Genomic DNA, 21,689 nt, shown 5'->3' with positions numbered 1-21,689 from the left:
CAGTTGTAAAGTCTTTTTATCTAAAACATAACATTAAAAAGGAACCTAGGTAAACACATGGCATGGTTTACATGGCAAAGTTATCTAAGCACAATAACAACTGGCTGCACCATCATCAAAAATAATTTAAATACATGCTACCTATAATATGTGTGAGGAAGTGAGCCCTGTTACAGCTAGAGGTACTGTATGTGCTCCTCAGGATACACATGGAGGCATAACAGTGATAGTGAGACAGTGACTGGCGTCATTGTGAATGACCGGTATGGGTCACAGAGGAAATCTTCTGTACTGTAAGACAGTAATGTTGCTCTGGGACCTGTAATCCTATGAGCCTTGTTTTTGTTTGTTCACTTATAAGGGAGGCTTACAGAGTCAGTCGAGAGCTTGGTGGGACTGACTAACCACACATACACCGCCCACTTATGGGGGTGGTTACAGCTATGTAATGTGACAGTGATTTGGGTCACATGGTCAGAGTGTATGGACCTGAATGGTCAGAGAGTAAGGTCCTGGATGGCCTGTGTTGGAAAATCCTGGGTGTAGGATCGGATTCCTGAAAAGCACATGGTGAGGTCATTGACCGTAAGGCCTGTGTGTTGGTAGGTCCAAAGAGTGAACTTCCTGAAAAGCACATGGAGAGGCCATACGTGCAGAGTCTGTGACGGCACTGCGTCGAGAAGCTACCATTCCTCTGAGGGTCTGGACTGTCGGGAGTGCCCTGGTCACAAGGACGGTGATCCCAGTAAGACACCTTCCCCAGGAGAGAGGACTGACAGGAGTCAGTGTGTGGAGCAGGAGCTCCAGGAAGGTAACTCCAGAAAGGGGGTTAAAATAAAGGCAGAGAAGTATCTGCCATTGGAACAGACTGTCGGTGGTTATTATGTTCCGTTGATATATATAATGAACTTTTCGGCATGAGGTTACCCACGGTAACGGGATGAAGTGAGAAGTCCAGCATGTTTAGTGACTGCGAGGTAAAGCTGTACATTTTGAAGTACTATGGACTATGTGTTAGGTCTCTGATGTGCAACATAGCCTACGGTGCGGTTTATGATGTCTGAATAAACCGGATAGACGGTGTGAAAAAACTGGTCCTGTGTGCTTTAATCCCGTTGCCAAGCGAGTGTCCCCACCACATGCAGTAAGCACTGTCTTACATTTGATATTACAATTTAATACTAAAATGATTGGCAAATTTTAATGATTAGTCAAATTACCTACTAGAATTCTTGGGCAAAAAAAAACACATTGGGTGGCAACAATTAATGTGCCCACCACAAGGAAGTGAACCAAAACATAATTTTAAATTTATTTTTTATTTGAAAAGTTAAATACATAAAAAGGACCACATATCCATAATTCCATCAGAACATACCCCAAAATATAATAATATAATAAGTGCCAGTATAAGCATCAATCATAAAATAATTTTCTTATTAGGAACCAAAAACCTCCTCAAAATCAATGTATAATATTCATCAGCATATCACAATTATCCCTATATTAGGACCTCATTAGGAAAATAAACCAAAAAATTCCAATAATATTCTATCTTCGCCCTACTGCTTCTTCTGTTTTTTGAGGAGGTTTTTGGTTCCTAATAAGAAAATTATTTTATGATTGATGCTTATACTGGCACTTATTATATTGGCACCTAATATATGGATATATTGTGGATACCTTTGTGATATATGAGATCAGATCTATTTATACCTCTAAAAAGACTTTTTCAATGAATTCTTATTTTTCTGCTGTTGCCCCCTTTTGGGGTATGTTCTGATGGAATTATGGATATGTGGTCCTTTTTATGTATTTAACTTTTCAAATAAAAAATATTTTTTAAATATATGTTTTGGTTCGTTTCCTTGTGGTGGGCACATTAATTGTTGCCAACCAATGTATTTGTTATTCATATTGAAGTGCCATTTGTAAAATTTTGGACATATTGTTGAATTACGAAAATTCTTGGGCAACCTGAGACTTAAATTATTTCATTCAGGTCTCAGAAAATCTAACTATTGCATGTTACTGGGCTATACATCAGGATTTACTAAAATAATATCCCTTTCCTTGACATTACTTACCAAAACTAAGTAGCATATACAGTATGGATTTAGTTATTAGGCAGACAAATGTTTTAGACATACAGTAATAATAATAATCAGTGGTGATTAATTTGTCTAAGCCCATCCATGATGACTTATTATTGTGATTCATAGGATTACAAGATATATATTATTCCACGCAAGCCCATTGGCCCATTTTGGCTTTAGCTACATGAAAAATCTGAAATCTTTTGAGCTATGCCTTCACTCTTCAGACACGTAGTTATGTATCAAATTGTTAGACTACATATTGTTATACATTTTCAAGACATCTTTGCCTTTGTTAACTTGCAAGCAACAAAATCAGGTTCTTACCTGTAGCTCCACTCCATAACCCATGTAGACTGTGATATTGTAGGCACATTCCAGGTAATTTTTGTAAGGAAGTGGAGGGTAATCTGTGGAATCAATGTATCCTTCTGGCTCCAAGAAGTTCACACTGCATTGAACTACATACAAACCCTTGTTAGCAAGAAGAACACAGAGTAGAAGTATACTTTATACAAAATAAAGATTTCTCAGTGAATTAAAAAAAAATCCCAATATTTTCCTCCATTTCTAATAATCTTCTATATCATATCTATTATACCATGGAACTTTCAAAAAGAACCTGAAGATCTACCTCTTCCGACAAGCCTACATCCTGCAGTAACCACCGATCAACCAAACCGATGCACGACCAGCTCTACCCTCGCCTACTGTATCCTCACCCATCCCTTGTAGATTATGAGCCCTCGCGGACAGGGTCCTCTCTCCTCCTGTACCAGTCATGACTTGTATCGTTTAGGATTACTGTACTTATATTTATTATGTATACCCCTATTCATATGTAAAGCGCCATGGAATAAATGGCGCTATAATAATAATAAATAATAATAATATCATAGCTATATATCCAAAGATAAATCCTTAGCTGGGTCCTCATGAATCATTAGATAGAAGAGGACATTTTGCTTATTTTCTTAGTGATCTCTGAGCTCATGTCCACTGTGAGGCTGTAAAATATTAATGGGCAGGTATAAGATTTATTATATTGAGTTGAGTTCACATTTAACCAGCAATGTAAAACTATTACAAGATATTAATTATCCTAATTGCCAAATCATTCTCTGTTATAATAACTGAATAATGAACTTGAAAGGATTTACTACAGATATAGTAATAGAGATTTAATTATTATTCTTTTTGGATAGTAATGATAAATGATAAGAATATGCAGAATATGGTCCTGCAATGATTTCTTTTGAAATGTATAGTTAGAGTTCATTAAATGATACACTTAATTTCTAAAACAAAAAATATAATTACAATTTTAATTAAAAAAACATATTTAAAATAAGTTTTCCTTAACTTTTCTTTATTATTCACCGTAGTTTTATGTTTTAACGGTCTAGTCACTTAGTATAATTTATGTTAAAGTGTTTTTTCCACAAAGAGCATTTGTCTCTTACCCATAGAATAGAATAGAATTGTACTATTGTTGTGGGTTGACCTATGGAGACCGTTACCAATCACAAGACCAAGGTCCCAAAGAGATCCATATGAATGAAACAGAAGTAAGCATATGCAACCACCACATCTAAATATAGTGAATGGAGTGGTACTCACACATGCTCACTACCTGCTTGCTTTGGGATTCTCATTCTTGTAACTGGAAGAGGACCCAGTGGTCATATGCCCACAAATCATTGGAACTATCAAACAGCCTCATTCTGTCACAGACTACAGAATTAAAAACAGGAATATTACAATGAGGAGTTGACAGCGCTATCACACGAATGATTATGCAATACCTGGACTCTGTTCAGTCATGATCACTGTGGTGGTTATTATAGTAGATGTGGTTGTATCTTGACTTTCATCTGCCAACATATCACGGTCCCTATAATGTGTCCTATAGGGTTCATCTGCTTGTAGTGAAGTGTTTATGTCAGGTGAAGACAACTTTACATAATCCGGATTGTGAGGCTGTGCTGTGTAGGGAGTCAACTGGAAAGGTATTTGAGGGATGAATCCAGTATGTCGTCTTCTGTTTATCCACAATGGAAACTCTGGGATGTGTTCCTTTACCTCTCTGGTTTCAGAAGAGATGTCCTTTAATACAGGGGACTTTTCCAGGGATGACAATAATGATGATGATGACATACTAGGGAGAAGCTCTACTAGTCTTTCCGAGACAGTTGGCATAACTTGTGGCCTCAAGCGCTTCCTTGCAATGTTTAGCTGCTTTAAGGATGGAGGTTTTTTCCTAGTTGGCAATGTTTGATTATCTGTAACGTCTGGAGTGGAGCTTGGAGCTTGTGATACCTCCCTTCGGAACAATCCTTCTCTTTCTGGATCTGAATCAAAGAGTTCTTCTCCTGAATGAGGGGCACCTTGTGATCCTGTGTCCTTGAGGTTGGAATTTTCCTTGACGATTCTGTTGCTGACAAGTTCTATTGGGAGCAATTCCAATGTAATAGTAGGAATGGGATTTTGCTTGATGTTATCATCTACAAAAATCAAAGGATAATATTATTTCATATATTTGGCAATATATTATGAGTATCAGATATCAGAGTAATAAAATTAATGAGTATGTCTAGGAAATCGAACCAGATAGTGAGCACAATCAAGCAAGTAATATAATATAATTCTTGAGTTGCGTAATAGTATATATAAGAAAAACAATGCCTACTGTTTCGGTAGTCAAAAATATAACTGTTAACAATTGGATAGATGTGAAGTGATACCCCTCATTAAAAAAACAGATTGATAATACTCAGTTGTCTATTTAGTGATAGATTTCTAGGAGGAATAACAGAGGACAAGCACAGCTTAGCAAATGTTCTCTAGAACTTTATTCAATAGACAATACAAGTATTTGCTACAAGAGACATGTCAGGAGAGCTGAAAGGCCCTTTTAAAAAACTATTTCATGGCCTAGAGAAACTTAATGTGCTGCTATATAAAATGTGAGACATGAGGGTACAGTATGTACTCTTCACAGGTTATGAACAGCGTAATATAGTTTTGTAATGAAGCCAAGTGCAAGAGTCCTAATTCTGAAAATAAAACAAATGTTATTTTCAGTAGCTACAGCTATGATATCCAAAGTAATGTAGTAATATTTGCTTTCCATGGTAGGGCCATATATTTCAAAGTTTTCGATAAACACTATATATCTTGAGATTCAAATGATAGAACTATATTTTAAATTTACTGTGCTAATGAATGAAAATATGTGCAATAATGGATCATAAGACAACATGTCCAGAAATCGCTCCATTCTACACTCCTTTCCTTGCTCTGTGCTATGATTCATACAGCTGAAGGGGAACTGAAAGACATTGCGCATGTGGATGGGTTATCAATGAGGCTGCTCAATACTGTCATAAATATTAAAATGTTACATAGCTTCTGTTATGCATGGGAACAAGATCTTAACCACAAAATCTGACATTTTTACTATTATGAATTAAGAGGTAAATTTCCAGCTGCATAATATGACGATGTGAGTTTCATTCATTTTCTGTCTCCTTGTGATTTTGTATCAGTTTATATATTATATCTGTAATTTTATCATAAACTTTAACCTTGGAAAAGCAGATCTTGCTTACATGGCTTCATATTAAAGGGCATGCCACACTAAGAGATATCGCTAGCAATATCGCTATAAGTAGTGACGTTATAGCGATATTGCTAGCGATATCGCTGTGTCTGATACTTACCTACGACCGGCTCCCCCGCTGGTTATTGCTGATCGCGCGAGAACGTCCAGGACTGTTTCTCGTCGTCAGCTTCCTGCGGCGCTTCCTGCTGTGACGACAAGCGACGCGTGGAGCCGGGCAGGAGGACGCAGGATCGCCTGGTGTGACAGGTAAGTAGCGACCCCCGTCCCCAGCGATGTCGCTAGTGAGATCTGCCTGTGTGGCAGCTCACTAGCGACCACTTAGCAATGCACCAGCGATCCTGACCGCGTCATATCGCTGGTCGGGATCGCTGGTGCATCGCTAAGTGTGCCAGCACCTTAACCCTCCTAGCTGGTGGGGCACCTTGCTAAATAGATTTTATTCTCTTCATCAATTTTAGAGTAAGGCTGGAGTCACACTAGCGAGAAATATGGACGAGTCCTATGCGAGAAAAAATCGCATAGCACTCGTCCCAATGTTAATCTATGGGGCAGCTCCCATCAGCCGATTTTTTCTCGGTCGTATTATAAGTGCTGAGAAAATTGCAGCATGCTGCGATTTGCACCGTATTACGCCTGTAAAACGCCAATGCAAGTCTATGGGGGTGGGAAAAATACGGATTACACATGGAGCATACGTGTGACTTGCAAGAAATACGCACCAGTGTCCTTTACAAAAGCCGGCAATTCAGTGCACGATACAGTAAAATCACACACCAAAAAAAATAAAAAAACAACAATATCCATACCTCTCCGCCGTTCAGTCAGGTCCCCCACCGCAATCCATCACAAGGGGTTAACTAGTTTACAACCAGGACCACTGCTAATTCTACCGACCTGGTTGTAAACCACTGCAGAATGAATGAAATCATGTCTGCGCAAGCGCCCCGGCTGACCGGAGATGAACTAATAAGCATGGGAAAGTTTCTGAACTTTTTCCCATGCTCCTGAGTTCACCTCAGGTCAGCCGGGGACTCCGCACAGCCTCAGTGACGTCAGCAGTAGTCACTGAGGATGCACAGCCTCCTCGACTAACCCATGGTGATCTGACAGTGTGGGAAAAATTTCAGAAACTTTCCCATGCTAATCAGTTCATCTCCGGTCAGCCTGGGCAGACATGATTCATTCATTCTGCAGTGGTTTACAGCCGGGCCGGTAGCATTAGCCACTGGTCCCAGTTTCAAACTAGTTAACCCCTTGTGATGGATTGCAGCGGGGGACCTGACTGAATGGCGGCGAGGTATGGATATTGTTGTTTTTTTTAATTTTTTTTGGTTACAGGAGAACAAGGGATTCCTTTGGATTGGCAGCATAATAAATTTTGTCAAAAACTTTGTATAATTATTTCATTAAAAGAATTTTTAATTAATGTGTGTCTTTTTTAACCCTTTACTACTATAGTATTAAATAATAGATAGGTGTCTTATTGACACCTCTCTATTATTAACTCGACTTAATGTCACCTTTCAATAGCAAAGTGACATTAACCCATTATTAACCCATGAGCCACCGCTAAAAGCAATAAGAATAGAGAGGCTAAGTGCCAGAAAAGGCACATCTTACAGACTGGGGGCAGATGTTTGTAGCTGGGGGGCAATAACCATGGTCCCTCCCTAGGCTATTAATATCTGCCCTCACTCATTGGCTTTCCCTCTCTGGCTGAGAAAATACTGCGGGAGCCCACGCAATTTTTTTCAACAAATTTACCCATTAATTTAACACCTACATGTCTCAAATTCTACACACATACACTATTCATTAGTCAAAGACATATGTAAATCTAAATGAAATGAAATGGTTTACTGTATGTAAACCATGTGTCATTTCATGTCGGGTTTTGTAATGATTTTCAGCAATACAAAGTCCAGAAATAGAAGGCGACCACCATCACAATAGTCCACACATCCGAACCATCATACGTGTATAAAAGAGACGCAGCTGGCAATACAACTGTTTTACCCTTAGGTGCACATTCATGGAAAATAAGCTAATCCACATAGCAAAAAATAGTAGAAAAGAACGGCACTCACCGGGTAGTGTAGTCAAGGCTTTATTATAAAAGCATATCTGCGGGAGAACGGGTGCAAAAAGGAGATAGCAACGACGATCGTTTTGCGCTGCAAAGGCGCTTCCACAGGTTACAACTCTACTATTTTTTGCTTTGTAATGATTTTACAGAAACCGGCAATTGATTTAGCGGCTATTATGCTATGTAGAACTCTATGAAATATAAATATATATATGTGTCTCAATGATATGTATATATATATATTATGTATTTTATGTGTATATATCTATGCTTTCGTTTGTGTTTTAACCTGTCATTGGGATCCATTATATGTCCATATTGCAAGCTGGCAACAAAATCTCACCATACGGATGCAAAACGGATGTCACACGGATGCTTAGATGTGAGAAAATTGCATCCTCTCATTACAATCGGATGACATACAGATCACTGTTCATGAAACATTTGTGCTATTCTGGTCTGTGGAAAGCGGACCGTTTTTTATACGTTGTGTGTGACTCCAGCCTAAGAAATATAGTTGAGAGTCAAGATCTCTACATTTGCATTTTTTTTACTCTTGCTGTATAGTCTTTTGCTCACTTCCATCAACCTCATGCAGCATTTTACTTATTTTTACAATAATTCTTTATTTGGAACTTTTATACCAAATTTCTTTTGTACACTGCTCCTAAGGACAAATATGTATAACCAGGGTAACAGACTGAAAACAAACCCTCTGTAGTCTGAAGTCTCCAATCATACTCTTTACCATCTGTCACCTGTTTCTGACTAACATATCAAAGGTACTGTACATTTGTAAGATGCTGGAGGCAGATGGACAGTTGTAAGAATAACAAGTAATTGTAAACCAAATAATTCCTAAATTTTGAAGGGCTTTCCTATTTAAAGTGAATGAAAATTAGCTATGGAATAATAAAAAGTTAGTAAACTTTGGAATAAAGTTTAGAACTTATCAAGGCCAATTTTTTGGTGGGAAAAAGTAACACATTTTGACAAAGACATATTCTGCACAAAAATCTGCAATTTTTTTTTCATTTTTAGGGCATATACTCACTTGTGAGAGACTCGCACGATTCTCATGCGAGTCTCTCGCATGAACACCCGGCAGTGCAGCCAGCACTGGGACCGGAGCGTGTGGCTGCATAGAAATACATGAAGCCGCACGCTCCGGTCCCAGTGCCGGCGGCAGTGCCAGGTCTTCATGCCAGAGACTCTCACGAGAATCGTGCGAGTCTCTTGCAAGTGGGTATGAGCCCCTATAGTGCTCTTACCACTTTTCTAAACAGGCTTAATACTTTAGAGTTAATAAATTTAGCATAAATTATGGCTGAAATTCCAGTTTCTGCCATTTATTACAGGTTGCAGACTACTTGCACCACTAAGATATGCCACATTTATTAAGAAGCATGCTCCTCTACATATTAGTCCCATTTTACTTCAGTGGGCTACGAACTCCAGGCCTAATTAACCCCTTCATGACAAGCGCCATACTAGTACTGCGCGTGTTGTGTCTCCCCCTTTGATGTGGGCTCCAGCAGTGACCCCACATCTTTTCCGGCACATGTCCACTGTTTTGAACATCTGACATGTGCCCAGAACAGCCGCGGGTGGAATCGCGATCCACTGCAGCTATTAACCTATTAAATGCCGCTGTCAAACTCTGACAGCAGCATCTAACATGCGATTCCGGCCCCATCACGTGATCGTGGGGCACCGTTGGTTTGGCATGACAACCAGAGGTCTACTGTAGACCTCTATTGTTGTGAATGCCGGATTACTATGAGCGCCACCCAGTGGTCAGCGCTCATGGAAAGTGAGCAATACTGCTACATACAGGTGATCTGATAATCGCCTGTATGTAGTAGAGCCGATCAGGTTATGGCAGCGTCTAGTGTCCCATGACTATGACATGACTAGTCTCCCTAGACTATTGACGCATGCAAAATGTAAAAAAAAGTTTTTAAAAATGTTAAAAAAATAAAAAAAATAAAAGTTTAAATCACCCCTTTTGTCCCATTCAAAATAAAACAATAAAAAAAATCAAACATACACATATTTGGCATCGCTGCATTCAGAATTGCCCGATCTATCAATATAAAAAAAAATTAACCCGAAAGCTAAATGGCGTAATGAGAAAAAAGTCAAAACACCAGAATTTTTGGCCGCCGCAACATTACATTAAAATACAATAACGGGCAATCAAAAGATTGTATCTACACTAAAATAATATCATTAAAAATGTCAGTTCAGCATGCAAAAAATAAGCCAACCCAAGGTCACATACCAGGATTGGAGACTCCACACAGCCCAACGCTAACCCCTATGGGAGAACACAGGAGAATTTCTCTCCAGAAATGCGCTCCGGGTTCGTAACTGCAATGTACACTAAAATATTGAAAACCCATATATTCCAATGCATACTGCGCCTATGTCAACAGAGCGTGGTCACATTTTCAAACTCAGAATATATACAATAAAAGTTTAACCATAATGTATGGATCAATTTTTACTTTCTATATTCTTACTTTTATATTTGGCTAGGATCAGAGATTCTTTTAAAAATTCATTTCTCCATTTCTTCTCCAAAATGCAAATTACCTGCTGTAACCCGGTGAATCAATTCTAGCATCTCTAATGGCTTGTATGAAATGTGAGTTTTCAGAGATGAAAAGAAAACTCTTATTATCAAAGTATGTGTTCCAGAAAAATACACACATTTTGGTAAAGTATTACAAACAAATAATTAGATGCCAAAAGAAGCACAGGTGCAGTGTACAGAGTTTTACCCTTATTAAGGGGTTATTGGGAGTTCATAAAAAATGCGCTAAATGCTTGGAATATACTAGAATATACTAACACAATAAAATGGCCAGTGCTTACATATTCAGTCTTCTCTTGCTCTAGTTCTACTGCTTCATACTGGTTGTGTAGCGATTATGTAAGTCTTAATCACACACAATTTATATTGAAAATCATCTTATAGATGCGCCTTTTCTGGGGTGTCTGGGGGCAGATTTTTGCAGCTGGGGGGCCCAAAAACAATGGTCCCTCTCAAGGCTATTAAAATCTGCCCTCACTCACCTGCTTTACCTCTCTGGTTGACAAATTACTGCGGAAGCCCACGCAATTTTTTACAACAAATTAACCCCTTAAATTAACAACTACACCTCCCAAATCTGACACTCAAACCCTCCATCCCATAGTCCCGTACCCATATACCCATCATACATATCCACGATCCCATAGGCCCATGCCCATATACCCATCATACATATCCTCCATCCCATAGTCGAGTGCCCATATACCCATCACACATCCTCCATCCCATAGACCCATCACACATCCTCCATCCCATAGTCCCATGCCCATATACCCATCATACATATTCGCCATCCCAAAGTCGAGTGCCCATATACCCATCACACATCCTTCATCTCATAGTCCCATGCCCATATACCCATCATACATATCCTCCATCCCATAGTCCCGTGCCCATATACCCATCATACATATCCGCCATCCCGTAGTCCCATGCCCATATACCCGTCATACATATCCTCCATCCCATATTCCAGTGCCCATATACCCATCACACATCCTCCATCCCATAGTCCCGTGCCCATACACCCATCATACATATCCTCCATCCCATAGTCCAGTGCCCATATACCCATCACACATACTCCATGCCAAAGTCAACCATTATGACATCATAGTGAGCGGCGGGGCTTGCAACCTATGATGACATCAGGGTCGCCATTGGAACCATTATGAAATCATAATGAGGGGCGGTGCTTGATACACACACACTTTTTCACCATTATGTAGATGGGGCAAAATTGTTTGGTGAATTGGAACGTGCGGGGTTAAAATTTCGCCTCAGGACATAGCCTAGGACACTCTTGGGGTCCAGACGTGTGACTGTGCCAAATTTTGTGGCTGTAGCTGCAACGGTGCTGATGCCAATCCCGGACAAACACACATACACACATACATACATACAAACACACACTTGAGCTTTATATATTAGATATATATATATTTGTATTCTTTGTGTCTATATCTATTATTTCGTTTCTTTATTAAACCTGTCAGTGTAATTTTACTGTATTGCAAAATAAACGGCTGAGAAATATACGCCTCTTGGGAGCTGCGCCATAGAGAATCATTGGTCCATGTGCAATGCGTGGTTTTTACGCCTCTCACTCGTCCATATTTCTCTCTAGTGTGATGCCGGCCTAATAATAAAGGTGTGCAGGCCCTATTTTTTCTATTTGGGAGTATTGGCTGAGCACCCTTATCCTCCCAACTTTCTAAGCAAGGTTTTATTTATGAGCTACACCTGATTTTTGGTATGGAAGTACATGAATGCTAGGGACCATGAATATTAAAGATACACCCTGACATGGTTGGATGGCTATAGCACTTATGGTAAAAGGGAACCACAATAAGCAACACCCATTGGACTGGAACAAGCATATTTACATACAGCACAGGAGGAATAAAAAGGGTATTTATGGAACTTACGATGGGGAGTCAAGGGGTATCAAAAGTACTTGTGTAATGCATAGGTGACAGTAAATAGAGTGATATTTTTACATGGTAGCCCAAAAAAGTGGTGACAGGTTTCCTTTAATAAATATCAATTAGGTACCTAGGTATAGCAATAGTGGAATTCATGTATTAATTCATGGAAAAGCATAGTTTTACTACTATATGAATATGCTGAGTTTTAAAGTATGTGTGGATTTTCAACATAGGATTGCATTAGGCTGGTTTCACATTAGCGTTTTATCGCGCAGCGCATCGTGCGCTATCGGGCGCATGCGCAATGCTCCTCTATCTTTAACATGGTCTAGCTCTTGCACGCGTTCATCAGCGTTTTTGTGCGCTGCGCTTTTTCCAGGTGTGTGCCCAGATGCGGTAGACGCTACATGTTGCATTTTTTGTTCCGCCCAACCTCATCAGAAAAACGCATGTGCATGGGCATGCGTGTGCACGGAATGCACCAAAAAAAAAATCACATTATAGTCTATGGGGTTGCTGGCATGCGCATGGATGTGCGCACGGCTGCACTTTTGAGCGCATGCGATTTTTGAGTAAACAATGTCTAGCCCCTGTTAAACCACCTCCTACACAAATAAATATTGTTTGTGGGTTGTGGAGATAAAAGAAGGTGTGTGCACTGTCAGACCACCTACTCTAAAGTCATGCTGGAAGAGACCAGACAGCCTGCAAAAGAACAGAGCCATTTGGAAAAGCTGCTTCAGCAAGAATGTGAGTATTCTAATGTCTGCCTGTCCTTTCAAATGTATTATGTACTAATGCTTTTTATTTTTTTTTAATTGCAGCATGTCTTCTGGATCGGAATACACACCATCCCGGCAAGAACTGGCCCAAACAGAGTGTGATGTAAGTATCCTCATGCCTTTGGGTAAGTATAGCTGCTGCATCTACAAATATGTAATAATTTTTGTTCTTTTTCAGACATCATCGAACACGGTGTCAGAGGACGAACGCGGGAGCACCCAAGCCAAATCCCGGTGCGGAGATGTAATGTAAGTATTGACTGACTTTGTGTTAGGCGTCTGGTTTCTGCGTCTGCTCTGCAGGAATCCAGAGCCTCACATTCTGCGGTCTCCTGCTGTTTATCTACTGCAGAGAAGATTACTTTGCAGCAGGCCACTCCAGAGACTAAGTTCCTCTGTGCTCCTACTGGGCATGCTCACGAGACGATCTCCCATTGGAGATCAGGAGTCATGTGCCCAGGTCCTGCTCCAGATCTCATTGGTCCATCTCGGAGATCTGGAAGGTCCCGCACGGCTATAAAAAGTGCGCATGACTGTTCGGCCATGCTCTAGTATAGACTATACCTGCTATGTGTGAATGATGACGGATGTATGATTCTGGTGACTGACTCATTATAAAACCCCTTCCCTCTGATATTACGTATGTGGATAGGGAATTAGTTCAGCAGTCAGCGCCAGTCAGTGGCAAGCCTTAGGCCACTGTGCACACCGCACCGCTACGCTAGCGTCCTACATTGCGCTTGCTTTCTAGCTTTGTCGTCAAGCGGCAGTGTCCTACTCCGCGCTGCAGTTGCAGCCCTTCTTGGCACCCGCAGTAGCGACACCGCACACACGGTAGGTCTAGAAGGATGCAGCTCCTCTGTCTTGATCCTGCTCCTGTGACCAGATACCGTGTGTGCATTTACCTGAGGCCTGTGTCACTAACAGGCTCAGTGTTTTTGTATGTTTATGTTGTGGCACCTCTGTGTGTGAACAGAGCCCGCTCTGCGCGCTTCGGGTGAAGTTGAACCCGTGCGCATTATACCGCCATATTGCTCCTCTGTCATTACCTAGCAACAGTGTAACACCTACTGCACGGTGGACCCCGAGCGGCGAATGCACTTTATTATTTATTTTTATTTAGTGCGTTCCGCCATTCCTAACACTTTGAATGTCCCTTTTTTAAATGTATTTTTTCTTTTCCTTTTTTCTGTCCTGTTTTTCATATTCTATCTTTCTTCTTTTCTGTAGCTTTTCTATCTTTTTCATTCACAAATATATCCAAGATTATAATGTATTTTTTTTCTAGGTTCCACAACGGGATGAAGACGACATCTATCTGGACAACGAGGCCCTGATCCACCTGGTCCAGGAGCGTGTCCCGTTGTGGGACAGCTGTGACCCATAGCACAAGGACATTGTGGTGACCCAGAGGCTCTGGAATGAGGAGGTGGCAGCGATGATGGATGGCTGGAACAGCGCCTCTCCAAGTGTCAAAAAGGCATTTAGTAAGTATTTCCAAGCTCTGTGATGCCACAGTGACAATTGTCCTTGATCACACTGTTGTGTTTCCTGCTAGATATATTCTAGCATGAAACACAACAGTGTTATCATGGTCAACAGTGTCTGCATTGTGTATTGGATTGCTGTATTGTGCCGCATTGACTATTGTCCCTGATGACACTGCTGTGTTTCCTGCTAGAATATATCTAGCATGAAACACAATTGTGTTATCATGGCCAACAATCAGTGCATTGTCCATTGAATTGTTTTGTGATGCCGCATTGACTGTTTGCCATGTTCACTCACGTGTGTGTGATGATACAGATTTTGCCATCATTGCATTGTATAATGCTTTTTCTTGTTTTTTTCCAACAGTGAACAAAGTTTGAAAACGTTGGCGCTCGATGAAGGACCGCTTCAACAGTGATGTTCATGCTGAGGGACAGGTTCGCAGTGGTTCAGCGGCAAGGAACAAAAGAAAATACCGGTATCATCGGGAGTTGGCATTCCTAAGACTGGTCCTTGCCACCATAGCGTATTTTTTTTTACTTTTTTTTTAAATCTGTGATTTTCTATTCCACAGCAGTTGGTGCTTGTAAATGCATGATACCAATGTTTTTCTTTTCTTTGCACAGCACCTGGAGCAGCATCCTGCAACCTGTCCCTGGAGCGGTCCTTCATCGAATGACCTCAGACCCGTCCCAGCAATCCGACAGCCAGGAAACAGCTTGCAGGTCAGCAATACAGACAGCTGGTGACCAGGAAGCTGGTCAATCAGGTGCTCCCCTGTCCCAGGTCTCTGCCACTGGTTATGCAGGCACTTCATGCCAGCAGCAGAGGGCCTCGGACAGGAATGTCATGCCCGAGTTCATGCACTTGGGTTCGGTCTTTCAGACGAGCCTCAAGGCGCTGTCAGACAGAGTGTAAAGCGGTTTTGCACTAATGGAACGTGGTTTTACCCACATGGAGCACAGCTTCCACTCTGTCGACAGTCGCCTTGACTGTCTGGAGGCTGATCTCAACAGACCAGCGCACCATTTTTTCAACAAAATTGAACGGGCCATGGCAGAACACCTTAGTCCTGATCAACAGCTGCAGGTGATGCAGGCCTGCAACAATGCTTACTTGCAGGCTATGCAGCAGAATCAGTATGTGCAGCAGTCAGTAGTGTCATTTCCAAATGTGCCACCACTGACTCGCTTCACCACACTACTGACTTCTGCTGCATACCACTGCACGGCCACCGGCATTTAAAGCAAAGCCGGACACCACTACACTACACCAATGCCGAGTGCTGCTGGACACTCCACCGCCGCCACTATCACGGCAAGCACTGCTCCTGTCTGGAGCACCACCGCCGCCACCGCTCCACCTGCTCCACCTGCTTGTTGCACCGCCACAGTTCCACCTGCTCCACCTGCTCGGACCACCGCCACCGCTCCTCCTGCTTGGAAAACCGACAACATTCCTCCTGCTAGGAGCACCACCCTCCTAGGAGCACCACCACAGCTTCACCTGCTTGGAGCACCGACAACAAACCTCCTGCTAGGAGCACCGCCAACACTCCTCCTAGGAGCACCACCACCGCCACCGCTCCACCTGCTTGGAGCACCGCCAAGAAACCTCCTGCTAGGAGCACCGCCAACACTCCTCCTAGGAGCACCACCACCGCCACCACTCCACCTGCTTGGAGCACTGACAACAATCCTCCTAGGAGCACCGCCAACACTCCTCCTAGGAGCACCACCACCGCCACCGCTCCACCTGCTTGGAGCACCGACAACAATCCTGCTAGGAGCACTGCCAGCACTCCCCCTCCTTGGAGCACTGCCACCACTCCTCCTAGGAGCACCACCACCACTCCTTCTAGGAGCACCACCAGCGCTCCTTCTGGTAGGAGCACCACCCCGCCACCACAGAGCATCATCAGCAGAGGGGTGTTCTCCATTTCCTTTTTGTTCAAACCCAAACAAGGTCAACCAGGTACAGCTGGTCACCAAGGGCAAAGCGGTCACACATTGCCAAAAGGTCTAGGCAGGAGCCTCCAGGACACAGAAAGAAAAAAGTTTCTGTCCCTCCCCCCTTTTCTCCTACTGTGTCTGAACCTGCCTCCAGTAGCATCCCTGAGCTCTCTTCCCCCACTACTTTCATTGCCCCTTCCCCTAGAACCCCTTCCTCACCTTCCAGCCGTTCCTCATCTCTCCACACCCCCAAAGTAGCACAATCTTTCCCCAAACGTCCTTCCCAATAAAAATGTGTATTTTTTTAAAATAAATGTGAAATTCTGGTTTCCCCTAATACGGTTTGATTAATGTATCTTTCGCTGCCTACACACACTGCGCCGTACACACACTGTGCCGAACACTTTGCGTTTTTGCCACCACATAACTCCATTACTGACACATGTTTCTTGTGTCAGTCCTGGAGATATGTGTAGTCAAAAACACAAATATATGACTTGTATTTTCACCACCAGTCTCTTCAGTCTGCTAATATTTGCACAGACTGAATAGAGGATGGTGTTGCTTGCAAGGCATATCTATTGTTACCTTGCCAGGTATCATAAAAAGTTAATTGAGGATGGTGTGTTTTTACCATCATCATTTAACTATTTGTGACACAAGGCGAGGGAATTCTAGATATACCTTGTAATTAACCAGATCCTCTATACAGTGTGTGATTAATAAACTGAGGAGATGATGGGGAAAATGCACATCATATCTACAATACCCTGGCATTGTATCATAACTATTTATCACACCTAGCCAGGTGAATACACATATGAGTTAACCTGCAGCGTTGCTTCAGTCTGCATTATCAATTTCACACAGACTGGAGCGATGCTGCAGTTTAACTCATATGTGTATTCACCTGCCCATTCACTAATAGGACTTTTATGGATCAAAACGTGCGCTGCCAGACCATCAATCCTCACAGGTGGTATATTTAATATATTTATTTCCCAACGCGTTTCGAGGTCATAAAACCTCTTCCTCAGGGGATGACATGTCATCCCCTGAGGAAGAGGTTTTATGACCTCGAAACGCGTTGGGAAATAAATATATTAAATATACCACCTGTGAGGATTGATGGTCTGGCAGCGCACGTTTTGATCCATAAAAGTCCTATTAGTGAATCTGAAGATTTATGGCCACAGCGTGGTCATTTGGATGTGCAGCAAGCTGACCGCATTTCTTTATGCCTGTTACTCTCCTGTATACGGTGAGTATATACTACTATTTGATATCTTGATTTTCTCAGATAAGACCCTATTGCGCTTTTTTTCCTTGCAGTTCCAATTATTCACCTGCCCATGTGTCATAACATTCTTAAGTTAGGATGCGTTATTTTGGGCGTCCTCACTTCAGCATGACACCAGTCCTGAGTATTGTAGAAGTTGTATAACCTTTATTATCTCTCCAGTCTGCATTCAAACTCAAGAGACAGAGGTGATCCTACAAATAATATTTATAGTCACATGGTCAGGTGTCATAAAGAGTGACAGGTGCTAGTGCATCCCCAAATCACTATCTGTAACATCAGGCCAGGTGACACAAATATTACTTGTATTATCTCCACCGTCGCTGGAAATTGAACACAAACTGTAGAGATGATAAAGGTCATACAACTTGTGTGTGTGTATGTATATTCACCTGGTCAGGAGTACTAATAAGTTCATGATGCACAAAACACAGCATCATGAATTCACTGGTACACCAGGCCAGTTGATTATTGTATTGGAGTGTAAAAAGACAGAGTGCACTCGGTACAGGTATAAAAGCAGGTTTTTTATTAACATACACACAAGGAAAATTTTTTACAACATTTGATCTTGCCATTCCACCTGTCCTACATCTGAGATGAAGTAGGCCGCAAATTGGTCCCTCATTTGGCCAACTTCAACAGATGACCGGAGAGGGTGCTGATTGAATTCAGGCAATGGGTTAGGAGCTGCATCATTGAGTTCAAAGGTCGGGTGCTCTTTAGCCATCACAAAATTATGAAGAAACACACACGCCTTCACCACCTCATCCACGGTTTCCAGTTTCAGATTAATGGCTGTGCCGAGAATGCGCCATCTGGAGACAAGTATACCAAATGCACACTCTACAGTTCTTCTGGCACTGGTCAGTCTGTAATTAAAGATTTTTTTTTGTGTGGTCCAAGTCCCGCTGGAGTAGGGTTTAAGCTGGTTGGCGCACATTTGAAAGGCCTCATCCCCAGCCATTACAAATGGCAGTGGCGGACCTTCGGTGTGGGGAAGAGGCTGTGGCATGGGGAAATTGAAATGGTTGCCATACAACCTCTGGCCCATGTCGGAGTTCTTAAAAGCCTGGAAGTCATTCCCATGGCTAAATGCCCCAATGTCCACTGCAACAAACATACAGTCTGCATCCGCAATGGCCATGAATACTGTAGAAAAGTACTTTTTGTAGTTATAGTACTCAGAGCCAGTTCTTTTTAGTTTTATTATCCGGATGTGTTTCCCATCCACCGCTCCCAAACAGTTGGGGAAATTGCAGACTGGCCAGAATTTTTCTGCTACTTCCATCCACTTTTCGGCGGTAGGCAGGGGCATAAATTCAGGACAGAGAATGTTCCACAAAGCCCGGCAGGTGTCCGCAACAATTCCCGACAAGGTGGATATTCTAATCCAGTACTGGAAGTGGAGTGAAGAGAGGCTCTCTCCAGTAGCCAGGAACCTGTGAAACAGAGAAAGAACAAAAATTAATATTTATGTATATGGTTTTTTAAAACAATAAAAGAAAAAATAAAAATTAGTACATGGCATAAAAATAATTCTGCAGTCTTTTGTATACTACATTGCAGAACAATATTTCAGCTAGCTTTGGAATAGTACATGTCAGAACAAAGAAAATTATGCAGGCATTGGTTTTGCAATACATACCGTAATGAGACCAGGAGCCGTTCCTCTGGAGGAATCGCACGATGGAGCTGTGTGTCCTGTCTCTGGATGGATTGTTGAACACAAGCAAGTAAATCCCTGAAGCTTTGTTGGGACATCCGGGTATAGTCATTAAATTTCTCCGGGTTTGCCTGGAGCTCGCTGTAGAGGGTGTGGTATGCTCCATGGCTCTCCCGGAGTTCAATAATTGGATGTATCCACAAACGCCCCCGCTGCCGCCTTCGCTGTCTCTCTCTCCCTTTGTTGATGGCAAGCAACTGCATAAGCCTGAGCCATCCTGATGTCCAGATCCAAGTTGAATTGAAAACTCTTCCAGCGCAGATCCATGTTGACAAGAGAAAAAGCAAGCAAATGTGAAGAATTCAGCTGTAAACAGGGTCTATATAAAGAATTCCCATAACACAAGCCCACTGCTGTCCCATTGGTGGAGTCTGTTGCAAGAATTTTTCAAGGATTTTCCTCCTGTGAAATGTGACACATAGAGACAGCCCATGCGCATAAAAAATCCAAACGCATGGAAAAGCGCTAGAAATCGCATACAAACGCTGCGTTCTTTTGTTGTCATGCGCACACTGATGCGATAAAATATCGCAGCATTTACAAGGGTTTGCAAGCGTTTTTTGCATGCATTTTATGTGCACTCAAAACGCTGCGCAAAACGGCGCAAATGTGAACTTAGCCTTAGATGTGGAAAAAATCGCAGGTTACTCCATTCAACTAACAGGTGCTAAAGTTCTGAAACATCAAAAACTCACCAAATACTTACAGTGGGAACATGGCATTGTCATGTGAAAGCAAGCCTTAGGGCTCTTTCCGATGTCAATGCATCTGATACGTGGGTAACAGTTTTCAAGCGTACCAGAGACACTTATACACGTAGCCCCATTCAAGTGAATGGGTTTGTGCACATGTCAGTGTGTTTCCATGGACCATGTGTCCCTGGGGAAATTATGCTGACATGTCTGTCTTTTAACAGCAGCACGGGCCTCAAAACATCCTGCACACTAGAGAAGAGCGAATTTGTTTGGATTTGGTTCCGAATACGATCGGATTCGAATATTATTTTTGCAATATTAGTCGAATACATACAAATGTCATTAGAGTCAAAGGGAGTAGAAATAACCGAATATGTTCGGAACCGAACATAAGACATACATTCGGACAGAATAGTGTTTGAATATGGCCCGAATGTGTCAAAATCAGATTCGGGGCCAAAATCCGAACAAATTCGTTTATCTCTATTGCTCACGTGCCCACTGCTGACATCCGTGTGTTATCCGTGTGACACGTAGTGGCCCTGGAAAGCAGCGGTACAGTTAATGCTGTTCCCTGGTGTCGGGTACTGAAGACTACTCCCATCAGCCTACACATGCTGTCACTAATAACAGCGAGAGCAGGCGGCGACTGATGGGAGTATTCATCAGCCACCGGCTGCGCTATAAATAAATAAAATAGAAAATCCAGGGTGGGTTCCCGTGTATTTTTGATAATCAGCCAGGCAAAACTCACAGCTGGGGGCTGCAACCCTCAGTTATCAGCTTCTGCAAGGCTGGTTATCAACAATAGAGGGGTCCCCATGCTGTTTTTAAATTATTTAAATAAACAATTTAAAAAAGTATTGAGGTCCCCTCGTTTTTTACAACAAGCCTTGCTGAAGCTCGCAGCCGTTCAGAAAAGGTACATCTATTAGATGCGCCAATTCTGGCACTTTGCTTGGCTCTTCCCACTTGCCCTGTAGCGGTGGCAAATGGGGTTGATATTTGTGGGGTTGATGTCACCTTTGTATTGTCTGGTGACATCAAGCCCACGGGTTAGTAATGGAAAGGTATCTATAAGACACCCATCCATTACTATTGCATTGTAAATAAAGACACAGCAAGTATAAAGTCCTTTATTTGTAATAAAAACAAAACAGTTTTCCACTTTTATTTTAACCCCTTTTGTGACATTGGACGTACTATTCTGTCCAAGTGCCCTGGGACTTAATGCCCATGGACGGAATAGTACGTCATACGCAATCCGCCGTGATCATGGGGGAGCGTGGCTGATCGCGGCTGGGTGTCAGCTGATTCTCACAGTTGACACCCGGCACTTTAACTCCCGGATCAAACATGATCGCCGAGTTCTGGAGCCGGCAAAAGGGCTGACAGCCCCTCTGCCTTTG

The 21,689-nt window shown here is 42.1% G+C and overlaps 1 protein-coding gene across 1 annotated transcript in view; it reads right to left on the bottom strand.

Moving 5' to 3' along the window:
- SEZ6L (seizure related 6 homolog like) overlaps positions 1-21,689 on the bottom strand; it is a 711,555-nt gene that overhangs the window by 365,479 nt on the left and 324,387 nt on the right. Inside the window, exons 3-4 of the mRNA XM_073582661.1 lie at positions 3,902-4,600; positions 2,424-2,557 (exon numbers count right to left, since the gene is read on the bottom strand). Of these exons, the coding sequence (XP_073438762.1) occupies positions 2,424-2,557; positions 3,902-4,600 (833 nt within the window). The remainder of the gene's footprint in view (positions 1-2,423; positions 2,558-3,901; positions 4,601-21,689) is intronic.

The sequence above is a fragment of the Dendrobates tinctorius genome, unplaced genomic scaffold, assembly GCF_039654945.1.
Source record: "Dendrobates tinctorius isolate UK_male_01 unplaced genomic scaffold, ASM3965494v1 ptg000073l, whole genome shotgun sequence".
NCBI classification, from domain to species: Eukaryota; Metazoa; Chordata; class Amphibia; order Anura; family Dendrobatidae; genus Dendrobates; species Dendrobates tinctorius.
Note: the sequence above shows the minus strand (reverse complement) of the source record. Positions and strands in the feature narration are given on the sequence as shown.